Source organism: Bemisia tabaci, chromosome 3, assembly GCF_918797505.1.
Source record: "Bemisia tabaci chromosome 3, PGI_BMITA_v3".
Taxonomy (NCBI): Eukaryota; Metazoa; Arthropoda; class Insecta; order Hemiptera; family Aleyrodidae; genus Bemisia; species Bemisia tabaci.
In genome coordinates, this window is record NC_092795.1 from 13,509,212 (window position 1) to 13,532,321 (window position 23,110).

The following is a 23,110-nucleotide window of genomic DNA, read 5'->3' on the forward strand; positions in this document are numbered from 1 at the left end:
ATTGCATCATTATCGTTAGGATGAACCTGATAATTGGTGGATATGGAAGTGAAATAATCATTAAATGCATTGGCAATTTGAGTTGGGTCTTTGATCACTTCATTATTGTAAATTATCTGTTCAATAAGGGGATTTAAGATCGATTCAGTTTCAGATTTTATGATGGACCAAGCAGTCTTGGATTTATTGCTAGATTGGTGGATTTTATTGTCATACAGTCTTTTTTTTTCTGCATAAATGGCTTTTTTGAGATTCTTACTAGCCCTATTGCAGGCTCTTTTAAGTGATTTTTCTCCTGTTAATTTATGCAGTAAATGGAAGTGTTTCTTTTCTTCACTCATTTCCATTAGGTTAGTATTATGCATTAGGGAGAGGTTATTGGAGTTAGATTTGACTTTTATAAGAGGGCAGCAGACATTGACTAGATTAAAAATATCATCATTAAATTTCTGGAATTCAACAGAGACCTGTTCATTCATAGTATTAGGTTTGTTAGAGCAGTAGTAGCTAATGTTAGCTGACAGATTACATCTATTACTTTGGGAGAAGTTTCTTCTCGCTACAAGTCGTTTTTTGTTTAAGCTGTACTTATGGTTACATAAATCCAGACATATTCTTTGGCCAGCATGATCTGAGAGGCCAGGGTCCCAATTTAATGCAACACTATAATCTATATTTGTAACACAGTTATCTGGAAGAGTTTTAGATTTTTTGGTAATACGAGTGGGCTCTGACAAAAAAACACGGGAACTATTGATAGACTTAAGTAGGTTGTCGAATCTGACTACGTTGGGGTCAGTAGGATTTAAGAAGGCTAGGTTAAAATCACCTGCCATTATAAAGCTACATTGCTTATTAGAAAGCCAGTCAAGTAAAATTTCAATTTTGTTGAAAAAGATCTCTAGCTTATCATGAGTATTATTCAGAGGGTTTGAGGGTCTATAGATGGAAATGACTGCTAGTGGTTTCCTGAGCATAAATTCATCGATTTGTTTGATAAGTACAGCACTAATTTCAAAAATTCCCTCGATAGCCAAATCCTTAAGTTCTTGAGTTACAGAGAAAGAGATACCATTTCTTAAGTAAATAGCTGTACCACCCCCTCTAGACTCGCTCCTAGAAAGAAAGTCTGCACAAACAAGTTTTTGAAGAGGAAGAGGTTTATTATTCTGAAACCAAAGCTCAGTCATGCATAGACAATCCACCCTACCTATCTTACTGAGTTCAACATTGAGCTCATGATGCTTGTTCATAATACTTCGAATATTGAGATTAATACAATTGAGTGAGACTCCACCTTGGTTACATGCTCTAAATTGTGGTTGAGCGCTTATTATGGGTGGACAGTTATTCGAAAATTTCGCAGAGTGATGTATGGAATTAGTTTTAGCCATCTTATTTGAAGTATTCGGCCAGCTTAAGTTGGCCACGTCAGTATCTACTAGTTAGATATCATGATAATAGATAAGAGATGTCATGATTGCATTTACGAACAACTTTTGCCCCCATCTATTTAGGTGTAATCCATGGTTAGTAAAATGGACTCTGTCAACTACTTTGTTCGGAAGTATTTGAACATTATTGGTATTTGAGGCTATCCTCGAAAACATATTGTTCATAGCACCTCCGAATTGACAAAATTGATTATACATGTTTGGTGGTAGGTCGTATCTAGGTAGTTTGTCGTAATAAATTTCATCGTTTTCACACCACACAATTGGGATCTTATAGGGGGATCTAATCCGCCTTCATTTCACTGGATAGGCAACAGGACATTTTTTAATGTTGACATCAGTGACATCAATCATTATTTTTCTTTCTTTCTCTCCCACCAAACTCTCCTCCGTTTCTGTTTTTCTTTTTTTGAAAGGAGGAGCGTTCCTTAACGTGTCTGCGTGTTAACAACTTGTGCAAATGACTGATAATTGTCGGGTAATAGTTATTAAGCTCGAAAAAAGGTTTTCATATTTTATTTTAAAACAAATATTTCTAACAAGGATTAAATTGAGCGGGAGGATTCAAAGTCATATTTTCAAGAAAAGTGAGTTTTAAAAGATTTTATGCTCAAGTGCATTTTATTCTCCTGCCTCAAAGTTAAAACCCACGAAACAAAATGTGGCATTCCAAACATTAACCAAAAGTTTTTCCATCAAATGTTGTATACGAATAAAACTGAACCTGTAATCTCTGTTGTAACTCGATGAGACTCGGTTTCTTTCGGATGCATATTTAGAAAATGACTCTATTTGCACTCGTGCGCAAACATAAGTGAAGCAGCCAATAAATTCAATACAGGTAAATTCTCCAAAACTTCTGATTTTTTAATGATCCAAAACATAACTAAACATTTAGTACGACTGCCATAGGTATTTTAAGATTACAAAGATCTTTTAAAAAAGGAAAGAAGAAGAACCGTAAAAATTAGAAGAAATGTCTTCTCACAATTATAATTCACAATATTTTTAAGACAATAATTCTGAATCAAAATTTGGGGGATTGAAGTCCTTCTTGGGAGCCATAGGCCTTTCCAAGATCGGCCAGCCATTGCGCGCAAAATTTACAGCATGGGATGTCAAAATATACTTCTCCACGAACTGTCTGACGTTGAATTTAAGTTTGCTTCGCATTTTCCTGAAAAAATATACATCATAAAACGTAATGTGTATCGTAGATTCGAGGTTCAAATTACATGAACTATACGCTGAGAGAGTAGAATCAAATAAGTTTAGCTCTTGGAGCCATCGTTTTTTAAAAAAGTGACTTTAGTTATTTTAAAACTTCAGCATGTTTTCTGAAGTCCTCATACTCTTGGAAAGTCGATTTTAATAGTGGTCAATCTTCGTTTTCAACAGAAATTTTTTTTTGGCCTCTTTTATCACTGGAAGTTAAATTTTTTGTCCGTACCGTAGACCAACTAAACAGGCTTGTTTTCCTATCAATACGTGCGATAATAATACCGTTTTAAGTTTTTTTGCACTCCTAGAGCTATATTCTTGTAGAAGAATAAAACAAAATATCCTCCAAAGTTTTTACTTTCAAAATTTAGCCCCCAAATTGCTCTAAAGTCCGATTTCTAGAATTTTGCGCCATCATTTTTCTCCTAAAAAAGCCAGGAAATGTAATTAAACGCTTAATTTTAATTAATTTCTTTAGAACTAACTTAGAAGATGTGGTAGACAACTTTTTTAAAGAATTTCTACAGGTTTGCTCTTTTTAAAGCTACAAATTGTACAATTTTTTACTGGTCTACGGTACAGGACAATAACGTTACGGTACGGACAAACGGGCTACTATAAGGAAAGAGGCATTCGTAAATATTACCGAATGGAAGGGCCGAATTATAAAGAACTGAAATTCATTGGGGAATAAACTGCTAAGTTATAGCATAGCTTATAAGTGCCACTTTTATAAATAATTACAGGCAATAAAGGTAAAAAGAGAAGGTAAATCAGTTTTTCAAAAATAATGAACTGCTTTTATTTTAAAGTAAACGCATTAAATAATTAGGGACAAATCTTAGAAGCTGAGTTCTTAAAACAAGCTTGACAACGTTAGAACATTTTAGGTGCACTTTTACAAAATAAGAAAGAAAACAAAAAGGTAAATTTATCGAAAATGTGGTCACAAATCACCTTAAATAAATATTTAAAGGACAATAAGAAAAAAATAAGTTAGATATTAACGAATAAATATTAAACAAATAAATTGCTATGAACTTCAGACGAAAAAGAGGACTCAAAGTTCTAAAAGAAAAAATGAAAAAAATAAAAAGATGGCGATCCTTATGCAATCATCGAAAAAAAAAGCCTCCTTCTTCTAAGTCGCGTCGTACTAAATAAAAATACGTCTCTCTTTTTTTTTAAATTCCAAATTTTGGTGACAGATAAAATAAAGTAAAGTGGGATGATCTATCAAACAGCGCACCGATTTTTGGATGACTTTCGCATTTTGTCCGTACTTACCGTAGACCCGGCCGCATCGCGGCTCAGCTACGGGCTACGGTATCGGACGGCTGCGGGCTACGGTACGGACGGCTACGGTGCGGACAAATCGTGTGATTATTGGCAACGGTGCTCGGGCATATTCACGCATGTGGTTGAAATTCTGGATTTGAGGTTAAGATATCAGAGCGTATCAAAAAATACCAAAATTCGAGAGTTTGAAGTGATTTATGCATTAAAAAGGTAGGTATACGGTAAGGACATCCTAGACGGTCGTTAAACCTAGGAACTCATAAAAAACGGTCAAAATTTACTGTTTCATTGCGGTTTTTTTTTCCTCTGCTCGACATCAGCGTGTGATAGTCACGATAACGCAAAAAAAGTAAACAAAGTTCATAAGTGCTGCACTCTAACGGACGAAATGATGCTGAAAAAATGGGGCTACGGTACAGGACGCGAATTCCGCAGACAAGGCTGCTTGACGCAAAGACGGTCAATATTTTCACTTATTTGGATGAATATAACTGAAAATAATAAGTTAGGTACAAGTTGAGTGTGAATTTACAGCAGAAGTGGAAGTATTTTGATGCAAGATGATGGTTATGAAGCGTTAAAGTTGCGCACTTGAGTCGCAGACAGGCTACGGTACAGGACATTTCAGCTTTTAGGGCCAAAATTCTGATATTAAATGGCAAAAACTGCCTGAAACGATGTTTGGACCTGATTAAGCGTAAAAGAGGGTTATTCATATAGGCGAAAAATGTACCCAGCCCGGAATGTACGAAACTTTGTGGGCTGATAGTACTAGTTGAGAGAGGCTTATCCCTAGCTCCGTTTTTGCAGGAACCCCAGGGAAACAGCGTTGCCATTTTTTAAAGTCGTAACCTTCAAACATCCATAACTTTCGGAGAAATGCAGTTACAGAGCTCGTATTTATACCAAAAGATGCAAAAAATTACGTTCTATCGACCTATGCCAAAGAAATTTTAATTTGACTCCGTTGTTTCCACGTTTTGGCCATTTTATTAATTTTCGTAATTATTTAAAATCACGTTACCGCCTAAAAAAGTGTTTGCGGTTGGTGAGGATTGAATAAAAACATGTCAGAATTATTGTTCGTTTGATTCCGCATCCATTGATATATTATACTTTTCTGAGAGACTTAGGGAACACGAGTTATAGCGATTTGAAAATTCGGCAACACGCCCGATACCCCGATATTGACGCTCGTTTAGGTACGTTTCGCAACTCCGTGTTAAAGCAAAACGCCTAGACCAAACAAAATTCGAAAAGTCAGTTCATGTTTTGCGCTTTTTTGAAACTTTCACATGATTTTTAGGAATTTAAGTAGCGGCGGTGTTGCCGGTTTTCAATGAAAACCACCGCTGCGATCACAATTTAAAGCAGTACTCATTTAATCTTATCCAGCTACATTTGTTAACCTAAACTGACCATTTGCGACATGGTGTTGACAACATTGCCTAATTTCCGTCAGAATTCGCGTAGAGGCGGGGTTGCCAGTTTTCATAGAAACCGCCACCGCAATCAAAAAAAAAAAAAAAAGGTATTACTTCTTTAATCACGTTCAGCCTTATTCTGTGGTTGGAATTGTTTATTTATTGAATCGATGGTTTCCTCTATCTCTCAGCAACGGCAGTGGTGCATGACAGTGCCGAGATATCGATATTGTATAGAGATCAAGAGCAATGGATCTAGGCCCCTCGCCAAAACTACTCATCGGACCGCTTGAGTGATTCGGTAGCTTTAAATTTCGATATCTTGTAACTGTCGGCCACCACTGCCGTTGCGGAGAGATAGAGGAAACCATCGATTCAATAAATAAACAATTCCAACCACAGAATAAGGCTGAACGTGATTAAAGAAGTAATACCTTTTTTTTTTTTTTTTGATTGCGGTGGCGGTTTCTATGAAAACTGGCAACCCCGCCTCTACGCGAATTCTGACGGAAATTAGGCAATGTTGTCAACACCATGTCGCAAATGGTCAGTTTAGGTTAACAAATGTAGCTGGATAAGATTAAATGAGTACTGCTTTAAATTGTGATCGCAGCGGTGGTTTTCATTGAAAACCGGCAACACCGCCGCTACTTAAATTCCTAAAAATCATGTGAAAGTTTCAAAAAAGCGCAAAACATGAACTGACTTTTCGAATTTTGTTTGGTCTAGGCGTTTTGCTTTAACACGGAGTTGCGAAACGTACCTAAACGAGCGTCAATATCGGGGTATCGGGCGTGTTGCCGAATTTTCAAATCGCTATAACTCGTGTTCCCTAAGTCTCTCAGAAAAGTATAATATATCAATGGATGCGGAATCAAACGAACAATAATTCTGACATGTTTTTATTCAATCCTCACCAACCGCAAACACTTTTTTAGGCGGTAACGTGATTTTAAATAATTACGAAAATTAATAAAATGGCCAAAACGTGGAAACAACGGAGTCAAATTAAAATTTCTTTGGCATAGGTCGATAGAACGTAATTTTTTGCATCTTTTGGTATAAATACGAGCTCTGTAACTGCATTTCTCCGAAAGTTATGGATGTTTGAAGGTTACGACTTTAAAAAATGGCAACGCTGTTTCCCTGGGGTTCCTGCAAAAACGGAGCTAGGGATAAGCCTCTCTCAACTAGTACTATCAGCCCACAAAGTTTCGTACATTCCGGGCTGGGTACATTTTTCGCCTATATGAATAACCCTCTTTTGAACAAATTAAAAAAAAAAAGGTCAGATTTTTCCATTTTGAAGGGCTAGAAAGTCGGGAGACATGGTAGAGCAAAACTTATGTGATTCTACTCGAGAGTGGTAATCCAGGATTGCGCGAAAGGTCTAAGAAAATATATTAAGATTACGCGGAAAAGGCACAAGGATTGCGCGAATAGAAACCTTAACATCTGGTTTAGGAATGCGCGAATTTAAAATGAAGTTAATTTAAGGCATAAATTTGGAAAATCAGGAAACGGATGGAAAATAAACGCATATTTATATTAACGCTAGTTTAGGTTAGTTTGTTGACAAGTCATCGATGTCTTACCTTCTGATGATAAATGAAGTGAAAAGATAGAATAATAGTCGTGCCGGGTATAAAAAAATTGTCTAAATTTTCTCAGAAAAAATATTTCATCGGGAGAAACGAGGCAACGTTTGAATGCGCATACGGCGTCGAAACACAACATAGGCATTTGAAGCTTTATTATTCGATGCCGCAATTATTCTAACGCGAGCTCGATAATCGCGCCGAACACACTGCGGCCGGCGCGGCGTTGAACGTATATTAGCGCCTGCAAGACTGCATGAATACTTCTCGCATTGCGCCAAACGCAGTGCAGTCTGTCAGTTGGGACGGAACGCATATTAGCGCTTACCAGACGGTAGGAATGCTGTAGGACTGCGAGTCATCATTATTGACTTTCTGCTCCAGTTTTTATCATCATTAAAGGGTTAATATGATCCTAATTGTAACGATTCAGAAATTCGGATGTATTTATTTATTTATTTATTTTTTGTTACATTAAAAGAAAATAGAACGAACTGTATATCGCGTCGAAATTTTCGATACTTTTATTTGAGATCATTTAAGTAAATGTGAGGAAATCTTTTCTGAAAAACTGCGTGTAGCTTTTTAAAAACATTTATTTAAAATCAAACATAAGAAAAATGCGTAAAGTTGCAATCGGAGATATATATCGACGGTGAAACTACCAAACCACGTATCTCGGTTTGCGACGTCGCAGACTTCCTGTCATACTTTATTATTTAAATGAAAAACTACTTAACATCCAGTCTTGAAAATTTCTGTGATTTTTCCTCTTTGTGCGGAGAAAATTCCGTGAAAATTTCAAGGAATGATATTGATTTGGTCTACTTCAAAAAAATAAAATGTGAGCGTAGATTTTTAAACACCGCAAACGAGATACGTGGTTTGGTAGTTTCACCGTCGATATGCGCTTTCTTTCGGGCGAAGAAGTGTTTTTGAATCCATTAATCTCTCAAAAAACTTGAACACGGTTGTTCTACGATTTTTTACGTGAAGTTTGTTTTAGTGGATGGCGGTCGCGTAGCAACCATGGGCCCCTAGTTCACTTTTTAAATGTCTATGAAAGCTCTGGGCTATCCGAGGGCTATGTGCCGAAGAAACATGCTCGTAAGTAAGGAAGAAATGAGCGGTCTTCCGAAATTGCAGAAATGCGTATCTGATTTGCGGTGTTCCCAAAAATGAACTCCCATCTGATTATATTACAGGAGAATAGACTCATTTAATGCTTAAAATGTTCACATAACGTTCTTTCCCATAGGAGAGAAAAACAAGGATTTTTTTAAGAAATGGAATCGAGTATTTTTTCATTTAAAATATGAAGTATGAAAGGAGGTTTGCAACGTCCCAAACCGAGATACACTTCTCTGCAGTCCCACCGTCTTCGTGTTGAATTCATCCATTCATAAACCTACATATACGCACAAATAGGCTTAAATTATTCGTCGATTGCACGTACTTCAATCAGACGCCTAACGAATACAAAATGAACTGACTCAAACTCAAGCCCAATTCTCACACTCGCAGCAGAAGAGAATGAAACGCTGTTGAAAGTTGGCGTGCTCTCGCGCCTTCGGGATTCGATTATGAAATTTCGCTCCATTGCGCTTCCTCGATTGTAACTCCATACAGCTAGGAAGGATGTGTGAAGATGCGGTGACCCACAAGGCAAAGGGCTAGGATGAAAGGGTACGTAATACATGCTTTTAGGCGCGAGTAAGAGGCGCAAAATCGCCAGCGGGTCGATTGTTGAATCGTTATCGAATGACATGATCGATAAATAGCGTTACCAAGATAGGGACATATGGAAGTTCATTCGATAAAGAATAATCGACCCGCAGGCTACACTATGAAAATAATTTACCGTCCCATTAGTTGGTGCAGAGAAAATATATGGTGGTTCATCACAGTATTAGCAAAGCTACTGAATTTCATATTTTCTTTATCGAGATGACAATCCCCAGAGGAAGGGCCTTGGCACTCTAGGGTACATTTTTTGCTAGGAAGAGCTCTTTCCTCCATCTCCAAAAATATGTCTCCAAAAAAATGCAGCAAAGCTACTGAATTTCATATTTTCTTCATCGAGATGACAGTCCTCAGAGGAAGGGCATTGACACTCAAGGGCGTCTAGGGTACATTTTTTGGTAAGAAGAACTATTTTGTTACTTGGGTCCCAGAATGATAAGTTGAGAATGCAACAGGAATCACTTTCCGTCATCTCCAAAAATATGTTGCAAGCGGTCTGTTTCATTTTTGTGACATTTAAAGGCTCAAAGTATACGGTTTTGAACCTCAAAAATAGGATATTACAGTAATAGCTTCGGTTCAAAACAACAGCTTTTGAACTGAGAAGATCCATACACATATCACCAGAATTTTGTTTCTTATTACGGTGTCACGTTTGTTTTGTTTTGTTAGGTCAGTGCCCTTAAGCTCTAATTCAGGCAGTAGTATCAATTTATAAGGTGAATATTAGGTGCTCACTGCTTAAGCCCCCTATGCTATGAACATTCGTATTTAGAGTGGGAATGTAAAAATCGATAGTAATGAAAGTATGATAGTAATGGGAATGTAAAAATCGAGATAGGGAGACTACCTAGGAAGCTCCCAACTCTATGCTTCACTTAGTTATTGTTCTGAACAAGTATCTTGTTCGTCAAAAGCAACAAGTCCCAAACGACTTGACCGAAGCCCGTGGTAAGTAAAATTTTATTTTTATTCTAGCTAAAATTAAAAATTAAATGAATTAACTATAACAGTAAGTTTTATTTGAAATATAAGATTTTATAAATTTTAAAACAAATGTAAGTTCAGCTAAATTTTTTATTTTATTTACATTCAAAACGGATTTGTACCGTATGTAAAAGTGTCGCTGCAAGGGACATTAAAGCCGCAGGTAGCACCCTTCTCATTTTCTTCCCCTAAATAGTCATCCATTGAGTCCTATTAGTTGAATCACAACTTTACCGTCGAAAGTGAAGCGCCTTCATGTTTGCTTGTAGGCAACGAGGACATCCATCGAGTACGAATAGTCGCATCCAAGCGCCGTGGTCCAAACGCACATCGTCACAGTATCGCTTCTCCGAGTCACATTCAATGATTGAGAAAGATCCTCAAGAATCATTTCTACCGGATTTTAACGCGCGGCAAGGGCTCAGAGGTGTAAACCCTCATTTTGTGCCCATATAAACAAATAATTAAATAATATAATAATTCGGAAAGCTGCGCCCATAAACATGATAATGTCTTTAAACGATATTATATTTAATTTTTCTTGGTCACGAAAAATCGGCGACGAAAACGAAAAAATTAAGAAAATATTTTAACCTGATATCCAAAATACTCTACATATTTGAGTATTTTACTCAGATAAGTATTGTAGTCACGTTGGCACCGGCCACCGCCTCCGTCAGGATTTGGTCTCTTTCATCTTACGCTCGAGGTTCCTTTTGTTTCCGGCGATCAGGACACTGGCCGTCAGATCTGCCGTGCTAAGAATGAACGCCATATGAGCCTTCAGACGTTGCCAAGTTTCTTTCGATAAAAACCGAAATTACTGGAAAATTTGTGAACATTATTTTCTCAAATTTTCAGACAATTGTATACACGATTTAATCTAAAATATCTGAAAATTTCAAGGATAAATATCCATGCATTTTGACAAAAATATAAGTTTTATCAAGGGAAATTTGGCACCTCTCGAATTTTCATACGGCGCTCTTCCTTAGCACGGCAGAGATGGGCCCCCGTCGATGCAAAGCTGATGCAATGACGCTCTGGCTAGAGTCCCTTTATACTGAGAGTCAAGACAATGTGAATCCTTTTCTGATTGGTTCCCGTATTTTAGGCCTTCACAGTGTCACAAACGGGAATAAAGATTACATTTTCACCGATTGCAAAGATTATAATCTGGAATGGACCAGGGAATTACGGGTTCGGCAAGGAACAAACGAAATGAGAGAAGGAACGGAGAAAGGAATTTAAGAATGGACCGATCAAAGATTACAAAGAACGTTCAATTTTTGTGATCTTTATTCCCGTTTGTGACTCCACGAGGGGTATTGTCTTGACTCTCAGTATAAAGGGACTCTAGCTCAGGCCAGAAGGATTTTTTTGGAAAGGAAGGGATTCCGAGTTTGACCATCGCAAGGGTTGCGTCGCCTTTTTCCCTGCTCCGGAATCCTCCGTCCTTTGCTTCTCGCCTTTCTCTGTTTGTTTGATTTTATCTCGTCATCCAATACATGTTCCATCACGCACTTTTGATTTTCCATTCCAAGTTTTTTTGCTCTCCCAAATCCTCGCGCCCATGCCAAGGCCACTATGGGCCCCGTGATAAGGCCACCACAGGCCTCGCGACAGTTGTTTTATCCCGTGATCATTAAATGAAGATAAATACTTGTTTTGTGTCACTGCGTAACTTGTTCATACATGGCAACTTTTAAAAGAGTTTTTGTGGGGAAACATTTTTTCTGTTGGAAATGTACATTTTCCTCTTTCATTTTCGTCATCTGTGCTTCAACGTCAATAGCACCCTAAAGACGGATGTTGCTCACAGCTTTCATCAGATCATTCAGCAATGAAACGACGTAATTAGGTTAAATACACCATACTTTTCATGGGTAAGCAAGAGAGTTTTATAGTAACTCTTTCCTGTGGAAAAAATCATGGCTCATACCTGTCACGGCACGTGAAATATTGCAAAGTGGGAACACTCATAGTGACGTTAATTGTCGCTTTCATTTTCAATGCATGACATTAATACGAGCGCATTCAAATACTGTTGTTTTCCTTAATTTCTGACCCCGACATGATTAATTTCCTGTTCATGACATTTTCAGTTTATCTCATCGTTTTTTCCCTTTTTGTCGACACATAGCTCATTTCCCGACTGTTAAAATTTGCCACTGAATCAGTTAACTAAAAACCACTTGAAGCGATGATGTGTTATTTTTATATCAATTTATTTTTTATGCTACTTTTAATTTATCTTCAAGCCATCCCCGTGAGTAATTGCTGCCATATATTTTCAATTTTTTCTATTGTATTGTTGTCCATTTATTCTGTCTGATACATATACCTGAAATTTTGATTAAGTATGCTCCCAAAATAAGCCAGTTTTCGAATCTCTCTATTAAAGAGCTCTATCTGCAAATGTGAACATGGTCCTGAAGTAAGTGTGAACTTCTTTTTACAGTGTTTGAACGAAAAGAAAACTTAAATTCCTTCAAAATGTCAATGGCAGTGGCTCATTCTACTAATAAATAAATTAATTAATATGGAAATCAAAAATCTATATGCTTGCCTTTTTAAGTGTGACTTTCTCAATTTTTGCGTAAAATATAACCTACGTATTAACAAGAGCTGAAATATCATTATAGAATACCTTAATAGACAGAATTTGGCGAGACGTTAATATATAGTGAATCTATGTGGGGAAAAAAACACATTGAAAATTTTTTGGTTTATTCGAAACATCAACATTTTCGGTTTGGTTGACTGTGGTTCTTGGTTATAGTAAGAGACAAGACGTTTTTAAAATACCCTGTGTGCAGCACGTGATGTGTGAGTAATTTACATGCTTTTAGTTTTTTACCAATTTTGCATGATGGTGCTGTCAAGACGCCGTAATGGATGAAAAAAATTGCAAATCTAACCACAGAATAACGAAAATAACAAAATTTCTTCTTTGCCGATATGCGGTAATGCTCCTTAGCCATCGATATCTTTTTTGTGTCACGTATACCTGTATTTTCCATAATTTCTCCGCCATCTGTCTCCGAAGATCACCATTGCTCTTCAAAGCGTCACCTCTCGGCCAGAGTATCACAAGCGCCGTTCGATGTTTCAAAATTTCCGCCGCCATTTTTTTTTTTTTTACAGAGAAATTGTTCCATGTAGCTGTCCTAAAATTTCACTGAATTTTCTTTGTGCTGCCGATGAAATTCAGTAAAATTTTCAAACAGATTCTCTTTTAATAAATCAAATGGTGGCGAAAATTTTGAAACGTCGCATGGCGCTTGTGATACTTTGGCCGGCAGGTGACGAAAGACTTAGGGGCCGTTCAAGTATACGTAAGGCGTTTTTGCCAACTTTTTGACCCCCTCCCTCTCCCCTGTAAGGCACCTGTAAGAAATCTCTGACCCCCTTTTGAATTACGTAAGATCGGCTGGGGACCCTCCCCCCATTCTTTCAGAAAAAACGGGAAAAGTCTGGTAAAATATCTGGAATAAATTTAAGGCTTTTTGATTAAAATCGGCAAAAAAGCAAATAATTGAAATTTATGTCAGAGTGTTTATAAGTTATGAAAAACCAAAATCGGGGACTTTTGGGGACTTTAAGGGGTGATTTTTCAAGAAAATCGGGGATTTTTTTACAGCGAAAAGCTCACGCAAGACTCAGCTTGACCCCCCTTTTCCCGTCGTAAGACTCCGCAAGACAAGCTCGGACTCCCCCCCCCCCCCTAAGACCCTTACGTAATACTTGAACTGTCCCTCAAACCTGTACCCTTATCATGCCGCATCTTTTGGTTCCATTTGCAGGAAACAAATGCATCCAGAATGTTGCCGCGGACCGCCGATACCCTACGGAAAGTCCAAACAATGAATATTTGCGGTCATTTGATAGAAAGGTCACCGCCGGACATGAGAACCGCCGCGGACGGAGAGTGCGCCCATGCGGCATCAGGATTCCGCGGATTAGCACTCGCATTTCAACGTCGGTGTCCGGACTCGACTGGGGGCAGTTGTCAGGTGGTGAACGGGTGCCCCAAATGCGTGGTATTTGTTAGTAAATGTAAGTTGGCAGCGTGTATCACCGGAAAGCCTGAGAAGCCTGTCGACTTAACTACCTGCGTCGAGGGATTGAATCTCAGCGATATTTGATATAGAGAAGAGTGTTAACAGAGATACACGGAGAAAAATCTATGGTTTTATAAACCAATTGAATCAGTTGAGGACGAAAGCACACCAACTCGGTAACTCGAAAATGCTCAATTTTCATTGAAGATAGTCAGTTTTATCAAGGTCATTGAAGTTAGTGCATCAGCAGCCGGATTGTTGAAACTTTAACTGGCTATGTCGGCACGATAAGACAAGACATAGCCCTATCTGCGCTGTGTAATATATCGATTTTAGATTCTTGTCGTGGCGACATAAATTTCAACAATCAGGCTGCAGTTCTAACTTGGACCTTTAAAATTCCTCAAGTGCTTGTCTTTAGGCACCAAAATTCTCTTTCTTAAGACTAACTCATTCACCTTCTGTGCAGTTTTGTGTGCATGTGTCTTAATTATTTTCAGTTTTTCGAATCGATGTGTTTCCGTTCTCACTGGTTCAATTAATGATTCATATAGAACACCACTAATAGTCGTAAATGTACTGATGATTCTCTGTCTCTGAACCATACTAAATAGTATCTCGCACCACTAAGGTATATATATCGACGGTGAAACTACCAAACCACGTATCCCGTTTGCGGTGTTTAAAAATCGACGCCCACATTTTATTTTTTTGAAGTAAACCAAATCAATACCATTCCTTGAAATTTTCACGGAATTTTCTCCGCACAAAGAGGAAAAATCACGGAAATTTTCAAGACTGGAAGTTAAGTAGTTTTTCATTTAAAAAATAAAGTATGACAGGAAGTCTGCAAACCGAGATACGTGGTTTGGTAGTTTCACCGACGATATACCATCAGTAAGGTATATGTGCGATTATTATACCTTGCCTTTACTACTATTATAGTAGCGTTCCGTATGAACCACTAATTGATTTATGAGCCATAGTTTTTTCTCAGTGTAGTAAGAAAAGTCTGTCCATAAAGTACATAACGCTTTAGGGGAAAAAGAAAGCCTCATCTTGAGTTACCAGTGCGTAAAAGAGGAGGGAAAGTCTGGCTACGCTTCATAGCGCTGAGATCAACCCATGGTGTTTATTTTTTGGAAATTAACTCGGGATGAAACTTTGATCTGAAAAGGCAGTTTTTAATCCGAAATTCATCACGAAAGGCCAATTTGAAGAGAACAGGTTGAACAGAGCGTTACGCTCTTTTTAGAGGGCTCGGATGGACCTGTGTTACAGGAGCGTTATACTGGGAGGGGGCTACACAGTCTGATTATCAGCGTTACGTATTTTATGAATGGGCCGAAAGTTGTACCTGAATTAAATTGCATTGCAGTAAGAATACCTGCGTTAAAAGCTCAGATATGCTGTTTTATATACAAATGCTTATGTAGTTTGAATAAACTCGTTGCTTGGACAAATACATTTTAATTAGAGGGGTTTTATTATACAAGAAATGAGCGTCCTTCGATTCTAGCAATCAAAATAATCACTTCTTTTACCCAATACGTGACTGTGGGGAGAAGGTCGCTGGAATTGGTAATTGAATGGAAAGACGTTTTCAATGTTCAAAATTTCTCCCGAAGATTCCCCTTTTCGTACACAGACGTCTTTTAAAACAAGGGCAGGACCACGCTCAAATCATATAAGACGAAAACATTAGATATTGATAAAAATGTAGGCTACATACCGATCCTTTGACGAATATCGTGGTTCTGTAAAATTTATTCGCTTTTTTTGTGAGTAGACCAAGAATGTAGTTCTACGCAGTCCTAAAAAAAAAAAAAATATTATTTTTCGTTGGTTAACTTGAATCAAAATCTATGAGTGTCTTCGAAAATGGAGGAGATATTTATTGATTTATTTTTCAAGAACTCTGGTTGCGTATGTACGCTCATGAACACTATTCGCAATTGTTTAATTCGTGACTTGAATCAACGCAAAGAAATCGAGTTGAAATATATCAGTACCCCAGATTCAAGAGGTTACAAACTCCATATCAAAAATTTCGGGATACCAGGAGAAAACCGCGCGTCGGTTACATTGATTCCAATAAAAATTACAATTTTTGAAACTTTGTATCTGAGAACCGGCGTAAGATAGGGCTCCCAAATTTTCCACAGACACGGAACCGGTATCAAAAAGGTCTTAAACACCACTAATACGATTTTCCCAATAATGTAAGTTAGGTACCTTTCGACTCTGAGGTACCGATAAAAACCTACAGAGGGGTACATCGATGGCTGAAGTCGAAAAAGTGCGCATTTTTTATTGTGACGCGTTGTAGATCTTAGCTCGTTTTGCTTCTTTTAAAGAAAAGTATTCAACAGTTTCTTCGGTGAATTTTCATCAATCATTCGGAAATTTATAGTGAAAATTTCGGGGAGATATTTTTATTAAATTCCGTTAGAAAAATAATACACATTCGGATATATTTAAACGTTGCACTGTAGATGCGTATTTTTCGACTTTAGCCGTATGGATATCCTGGAACTATAGTCATACAAAATTGACCTTCAACCGGCATTCCATCACAAAAATAACGTTTAAAAAAATGGCGATATTGGCCATCAGTCAAATGCTTGTCATTTTATTCGATGTTTCTCTCAAATAATTTGCTTGGAAAAAGCTTTGTCTTTGATACCCTCAAATGACCAAACTTATGGATGATTGTCAAAATACTGCAGATCATGCATGAAGTGCTTTCTCAGAAAGATAATGGTTATCTGTATATTTATATCTACGGATGTTTGTTTGTTTGCGCCATTTCAGGGTTTCTATGGAATTTTAGGGTTAGCATCCCAATCGGAAATTTGACCTTGGGCAGATCGGAATAATATTGTGGCAACCTTAGCGAGATTATGAGCATATTTCAACAGTAAGGTTGGCCTGAGAATCTTGGTACAATATGCCATCAATACTGGATATATAACCTTAGTATTTTAATATTGCACCAATATTAGCAACATTAGAAATCCAACATCAGATGGTGCTCGGTGATTCCAAGATTGTCACAATGTTGTCACAATATTGTTTATACAATATTGGTAAACTAATACTGTCGTAGAGTTATGTTTTCAATATTGCAGTATATGTTAGTTTTAACATTGGCGCATTATTAAAAAAATTACTGAACATAGGCTTCTGCTTATAATATTGACACAATATTCACACAATATTAGGAAAACAAAATTGCTAAAATAATATCGAGACGATGTTATCTCTGTGATACTGCGGTATTGTTATTATGTTAACATTCAATTAACGTTATAACAACAAACATAACAGGCTTCTGTTCGTAATATTGTCATAATATTGACACAATATTGGATATCTAAAACTGCTGAATTGATATTATGCTAACATTATTTTTACAACATTGTGGTAATATTCGCACTTCAACATTGTCACAAGATTAAGAAAATAAACATTTTAGGCTTCTGTTTCTAATATTGTCATAAGATTAACACAATATTGTGCGCGACGAGCACAATTCGACCGCGTTTGCTATTTCCGCCACCAGGGCGCGCTCGCCGCGGATCTGCCGTTGCGGTCCCTTTAAGGGCAAATTAAAGGGCAAAAACTGCGACCTTTCGCTTTTTGACGTAATAGGCACATGATCCATAGGCGTCTAACCCATCTTACCGATATTCTTAGGCAAAGGGCTCAAATGGAGCTTTTTGGCAACGGTCCGCGCGCGGCCGCCCCGTCAATGGGGCTGGTTCTCGTTTCGCCTGGGCAGTGCCCGTTACAAGTGGGATCCAAGATGAATACTTCAGCCTGTGTAAGCTGCCAAGAAAGTAGCTGACTTAGGAAGGTTCCTCGGCACTCCAATGTTCCGTATGCCTACATTGTAGGCATTGCGACGCTAAGAAATTTCTTCCGCGAGGACGGCAGGTATTACGGCGTTCTTTCGCCTACCTTGCCTCAGAGGTAAGGTTGGAAATCCAAGCTTGTCTCAGAGGTAAAATAAATATCCTGCCAATACTTAGGCAATATTTCAACATCAAGACTACGGCAACATCATGATCAGAATAACCGCTGAACAAGCTTGGAGCAATATTATTAACATAACGTTGTCACAATATTGAATATCCAAGGTTGTCTCGGAAGTAAAATAATGTCCCACCAATATTGTGGCAATATTGTCAGGATAGGCTTGGAGCAGTCTTACAAACCTAACCTTGGCACAATCTTTGGGCTCAAGCTTGTCCCAGAGGTAAAATAAATGTCCTGCTAACATTGTGGGAACATTAGCAAGATAAGCTTGGCAACTCTATTCAAATGTGAAAAAATGTCATACTAAGCTTGTACCAAGGTCAAATTTCCGATTGGGATGGGCTATACCTGCATGAGCGGAACAAGGATCTTTTTGTGAGGGGGCCTCGGGGGGCTTAGAGGATTCTCCCAGCCTACGGAATTCGGAGGCCTCCCTTGGAAAATTATGAAAAATTGAATTGTCTAACGGCAATTTTGAGCTGTTCTTGCCAACGTAATTGATTGAATTTAAATTTTAAAAGTTGAAAAATATGTCACACCCTTGATTAGCAAAATGCATCACATTTGATAGGGGAGGCGAGTAGATTTCCGTGGGGTAGCAGCCCCCCCCCCACCGGCCCCATACTACTTCTGCCCACGACGACCTGAATCCTATAAGGCAATTTGAGCTGAGTTTGGCTATTTACTTACGCACTTATTTACGCTCTCACATAGGCGCAACGTCAGCGATTCCAGCAAGTTAGCAAGACTATTAACTATCCATTTAAATCAATTGAATATATCGATTCTGGGTGAGGCAGCCTGTCTCACCTAGAATCGATTCTTTGACACATATTTGAATGAAGGAAAAACAGTATTGCCACTACGTATTGTAATTTAATTTCCCTTCTTTGTTCTTTGAAATGCTATACACAGCACCGCCTTTTTTCCTATAAAAAAGGCTACAAGAAACCTTTCAACCTTTTTCACCGAAAATATCGACCCAGAGGAATTCGAAGCTGATGAAGAGTCAATGAAAACCTTCGTATTTGGGTGACATGGGTCCCATGTATCCTGTGATTGTTTCCCCGCGACGAAAATTCCAGCCTGGAATATTTCCTACGATCCAGTGCTGTCTCTGCGCTGGTTTTTTACCGACAGCGACAGGGATATCAGGATCTGAAAAAAGCGGAAATATCGACAGTTAAAAAGGAGCAGGTTGTTTAATTACTTAGTGCCTATTTCGGAAAAATTTACAAGAGGGAATTTCATTGACCTTGGCCGTAAATCTCTTTTGGAAGTCGTTTGAATTGTGGAAACCTACATATAACCTCTAATCCCGGCGCGAAATTTACGCTTACTCAGTTGCTATTTTGACCATCTGTTACTCTGAGTGCATGGATCCGGCGCGAAATAAGCTCGGCGCGAATTTCGCGCTCTGGCGGGAGTGAAAATCTGACAGGCAGACGTAAAACGGAATCGCTGCAGCATGGAATTGTACTCGAGTCGCGCCGGTGAAAGACGAGTGCACTACCACTTTGCCATTCGACGCTTGTACTAGGAGGTCCTGAATTCACGCTACTTGAGGTACCTCAACTAATTCGTCCGTCGTTGATGATATTTACGCTCTGATCTATTCACTTAGAGTACGGCGCGAAATTCGCGCTGGATTTTTTTTTCACGTCGCGTCGGCTATTCACTCAGAGTAAATCATTGATTTAGCGAACGTCGCTCCTCTGACGTAAGGGCGTAGTTCTATTTCCACATGAGCCTCAGAAAGCACGGAGTTATATGTACAACAAGGCTCACGTGGCAATCGAGATCCGCCCTACGTCAATAGGCAAGCGGCATGTCATGTGAGTCAGCGCGGCATTGTTAATAGAAATCAAATAAAATCATTCAATTTTGGAAACGAAAATTTTTGTTAGAACAGCTTTTGGATTGAGTTATTAAACAGGAACGCGCCAAATTTCATCGAGTTTTATGTGAAAAAGGAGGTTTTGGATTATTTTCCTCCCTAAGACTAGATGTTAAAAGGTGATTCTATGGACGCCATAGGTATTTTGTGTCAGAACAGGATGCGATTTATCGCATCAATTGGATCCATTTTTTCAGCTACTCGTCATTTTTCTCCAATTTTGAGATCGCAATTCTGTTGTCAGGAGACTGAAGCACTCACTTACCAATTTTAACAAAGAAATTCAACGTAATAAAGGCGTGGTTTTTTTTAGAGAGAAAATATCGCATTCGAGTGCAGTTTCGATATCAGTATCGAATGCGATGTTTTCTCTCTAAAAAAACCACACCTTTATTACGTTGAATTTCTTTGTTAAAATTGGTAAATGAGTGCTTTAGTCTCCTGACAATAGAATTGCGATCTCAAAATTGGAGAAAAATGACGAGTAGCTGAAAAAATGGAGCGAACTGATGCGATAAACAAAAATGTTCTGACACAAAATATGGCGTCCATCGAATCGCCTTAAGGACGAAGTTTAACGACTTTTTCATTTTACTTTCGGACAAGCAAAAATATACAACTGGTTGGATACAAAATTATTCTTATCGCATTTTCTTCCAAAATGCGACTTGCCGCGTTTGTTTCAAACTCAATCTAGTTTGCATTTGATTTATCTTGATTGGATCATGAGAGTTTCTAATCGGAGCGAACAAGTTTAGACATTTTAGTGAAACATTGGGTCAGCACTAGGTTTGAGCTCATGCGCTCTGTGAAAATAAGGGCTTATAATGAATATGTTATTTTAACTTTTTGGGTAGTGTAAAATTTTAGATCTCTTTTCCTCGTTGTGCTCCGGAGGTGGAGTGATTTTATCCGTTTGATCCGATAATTCATAATCATTGCCTGTTACACAAGCTACCAGAGATGACAAGCAATTAATCAGGCTGAGCGCTGTGCTGTTTAGACACTGTTTGATATGAAAAGAGTAAAAATTACTCACCAACCATCAGCAACGTGTAAAAAATTCCATTTTTCGTGGGCCATTTAACCTTTGGCACCAATTTCATGTCTATAGGGTCTAACTTGTTGCCCATCTCAACGATCACATTGTTTCTGTAGGCGACCTTAAGAATAGAGAAATGTTCATTGTAAAAGGGTTGCTGAATTAAATAAAAGAACTTTAATTCACACAGAAAGCATAAGGGCCTAAAATTATTTATGTAAAATTCAGCGTGTGTACACATCCAAGGGCAACCTAACCTGCGTTCCGATTAGGAATTTTCCACAAGGACAGCATTTGAAAAGTTTAGTAAAAAACAGGGATTTGAATTTTCGCCCCAAGACACTATGTTACATCTCAGAGAACAAGCAATCAAATTTTTATTTTTGCACTAGTAATAAATTGTAGTTGGAAGTTTTGAGGTCTTACCCTTTCCATTGACGGGTTAAGACTAACGCGAGAGCAATTCAAAGATCCAGATTGCAGAATGATTTACGAGAATATACATTAGCTCTATCTATTTAAGAATTGGCCTATTTAAGTCGATATGTGAGTAAACAAACTCTTGTAAGTAAACCTATCGGCAAGGGAATTGTCAGGAAACAAAATGAACTCTCCATGCATGAAGTATGAACGAACGTGTAACAAAAACTTACGTCCATAACGAACTTAGGTGCTTCGTCAATGATGTCCGGAATGATTTTATATCGACGAAGTATCCGATCGACATCCAGAGCTTTTGGTAAAACTGTCTTAAAAACGCACACAACTAATAAGCTGATGACTAAAGAAAATTGCTCGACGCAACGATTCGCCGGTTTTTGTTTTCTTCGAGTCATTTTAAAGTTATTAATTCCTCGATCATATCTCTGAAATACAATTGAAATACATCAAAAACGACCTAAATGCCTCGTTTAATGCACAGGGTCATACTCAATAAGACGCGGTAAAACTATTCTAAGAGGCGATTTACAGAACAAAACTGAAGCAACTGAGAGCTTCTAAAATCAGGAATCTGAGAACGGACAAAAAGTTTCGGCAGAGGAAATCAAGGTATGGACAGTAATGTCCATCTTAGGAACTTGGTATTTTACTGAATTATATTATTATTTCTTAGAAAAATGTCCAATTATTTCCAAAACAGACAGAATAACGGCGACATACTCATATGGGAAAATTCTGTTGAGCAAATTTTGAACTAAAATTAGCACAAATACCATTGGATTTCATATAATCGTCGTTGGCAATATGTATAATAGGTCTCTTGCACAAAAGAGATACAGTCAACTACTTAGGAACTTACTCTTTAAATTGGTGAATACGCACAATTTGAGCGACAATTTTCGCGATTTTGGTATACGATTTCACCCAAATTATAGCCAGTTGGCTGTGTTTCTTTAAGGCAGACCAATAGCTTTTCATTTGGTTTAAGAAGATATCGTGACAAAATCGATTAATATAGAAAGCTTTTGGCTGAGATGTTGTCCAATGTCATGTTTACTTCCGCCGACAACACTTTTTGTCCGTTTTCAAACCTCTCTGGGCCAAATTTTGGAAAGTTCCAGTTGTCCTAAGATTGTTCTCTTGGTTTGGAAGAGGATGTCGCCGGTGAAATTGGTGGAATGTTTATCTCGGTTTGTGGCATTGCAAGAATTCCTGTCATCTTTTATTTCTTAATGGAAAAATACTATCAACGTAATTTCTTGGAAACTTCCTCGATTTTTCTTGTCTATGAGAAAACAATTCAATGAAAATGCCAAACATGTAGAGTCGATCTGTTCTCCTTCGATAAAATTGCATGAGAGGGGCAATTTTGAAACTCTCCAAAAGAGATACGCGTTTCATGCAGTTACATCGTCAACATGCCCACGAGTCACTTACCTTGGATGCCCAAGGCTGCATTTTTGATAGAGGGTAATAACGTTGGCGATCGTCTTCATACTTTCACTCACTAAATTTAATGAAAAAATTAGACATAAAAATGGAAATGCCTCATTCTGGTATAGAGAAATTTTTTATAATTTGTTTTTAAAAAAGACCCTATTTATAAGCGAAACAAAAGTTATATTAGAAGAAACATCTGAACTGCGCATTCACACCGGATGTACGCTACGGAAGTTTGGAGAAGAATATCGATGTCGTGATTGGTAAATATTTCAAGGGTGCCAAGTTGGGCAATATAATGTGGATATTTTATACGGATGTACAAGGGGGAGGGTGCCAAGTTGGGCAATATAATGTGGATATTTTATAGGGATATACATGGGGGGAAAAGGGTTGATTTTCAGCTTTATCTGGTAACAATGAAATGCTTCCCTCCTCTCTGTTTTCCCATCAAGTATT

At 37.9% G+C, this 23,110-nt stretch overlaps 1 protein-coding gene across 3 annotated transcripts; it reads right to left on the reverse strand.

Annotated features, from left to right (window-relative positions):
* Positions 1-2,431: 2,431 nt before the first annotated feature.
* On the reverse strand, positions 2,432-22,908 carry LOC109042877 (putative odorant-binding protein A5). 3 transcript variants are annotated; one of them, XM_072297790.1, is made up of 6 exons: positions 22,649-22,903; positions 21,424-21,636; positions 20,768-20,891; positions 18,852-18,989; positions 15,523-15,604; positions 2,432-2,631 (listed from the first exon to the last, which is right to left on the reverse strand). In XM_072297790.1, the coding sequence occupies exons 1-6, from the start codon at positions 22,667-22,669 to the stop codon at positions 2,463-2,465; spliced, it is 747 nt and encodes a 248-aa protein (XP_072153891.1). In that variant the 5' UTR covers positions 22,670-22,903; the 3' UTR covers positions 2,432-2,462. The 3 variants fall into 3 exon arrangements, with proteins under 3 accessions (XP_072153891.1, XP_072153894.1, XP_072153892.1); XM_072297791.1 differs by lacking the exon at positions 2,432-2,631 and adding an exon at positions 12,270-13,840; XM_072297793.1 differs by lacking the exon at positions 21,424-21,636 and having other exon boundaries at positions 22,649-22,908.
* Positions 22,909-23,110: the final 202 nt, after the last annotated feature.

What these genes read in the sequence shown, in the direction of transcription:
- LOC109042877 (XM_072297790.1), bottom strand. Translation starts at nt 22,669, where the DNA reads ATGCAGCCTTGGGCATCCAAG. An exon ending in TTACACGTTGCTGATGGTTG is followed by an intron (nt 18,990 to 20,767) that starts GTGAGTAATTTT and finishes CGCTTTTTTCAG; the next exon opens with ATCCTGATATCCCTGTCGCT. An exon ending in CATGTCACCCAAATACGAAG is followed by an intron (nt 15,605 to 18,851) that starts GTTTTCATTGAC and finishes TTTTTTTTTTAG; the next exon opens with GACTGCGTAGAACTACATTC.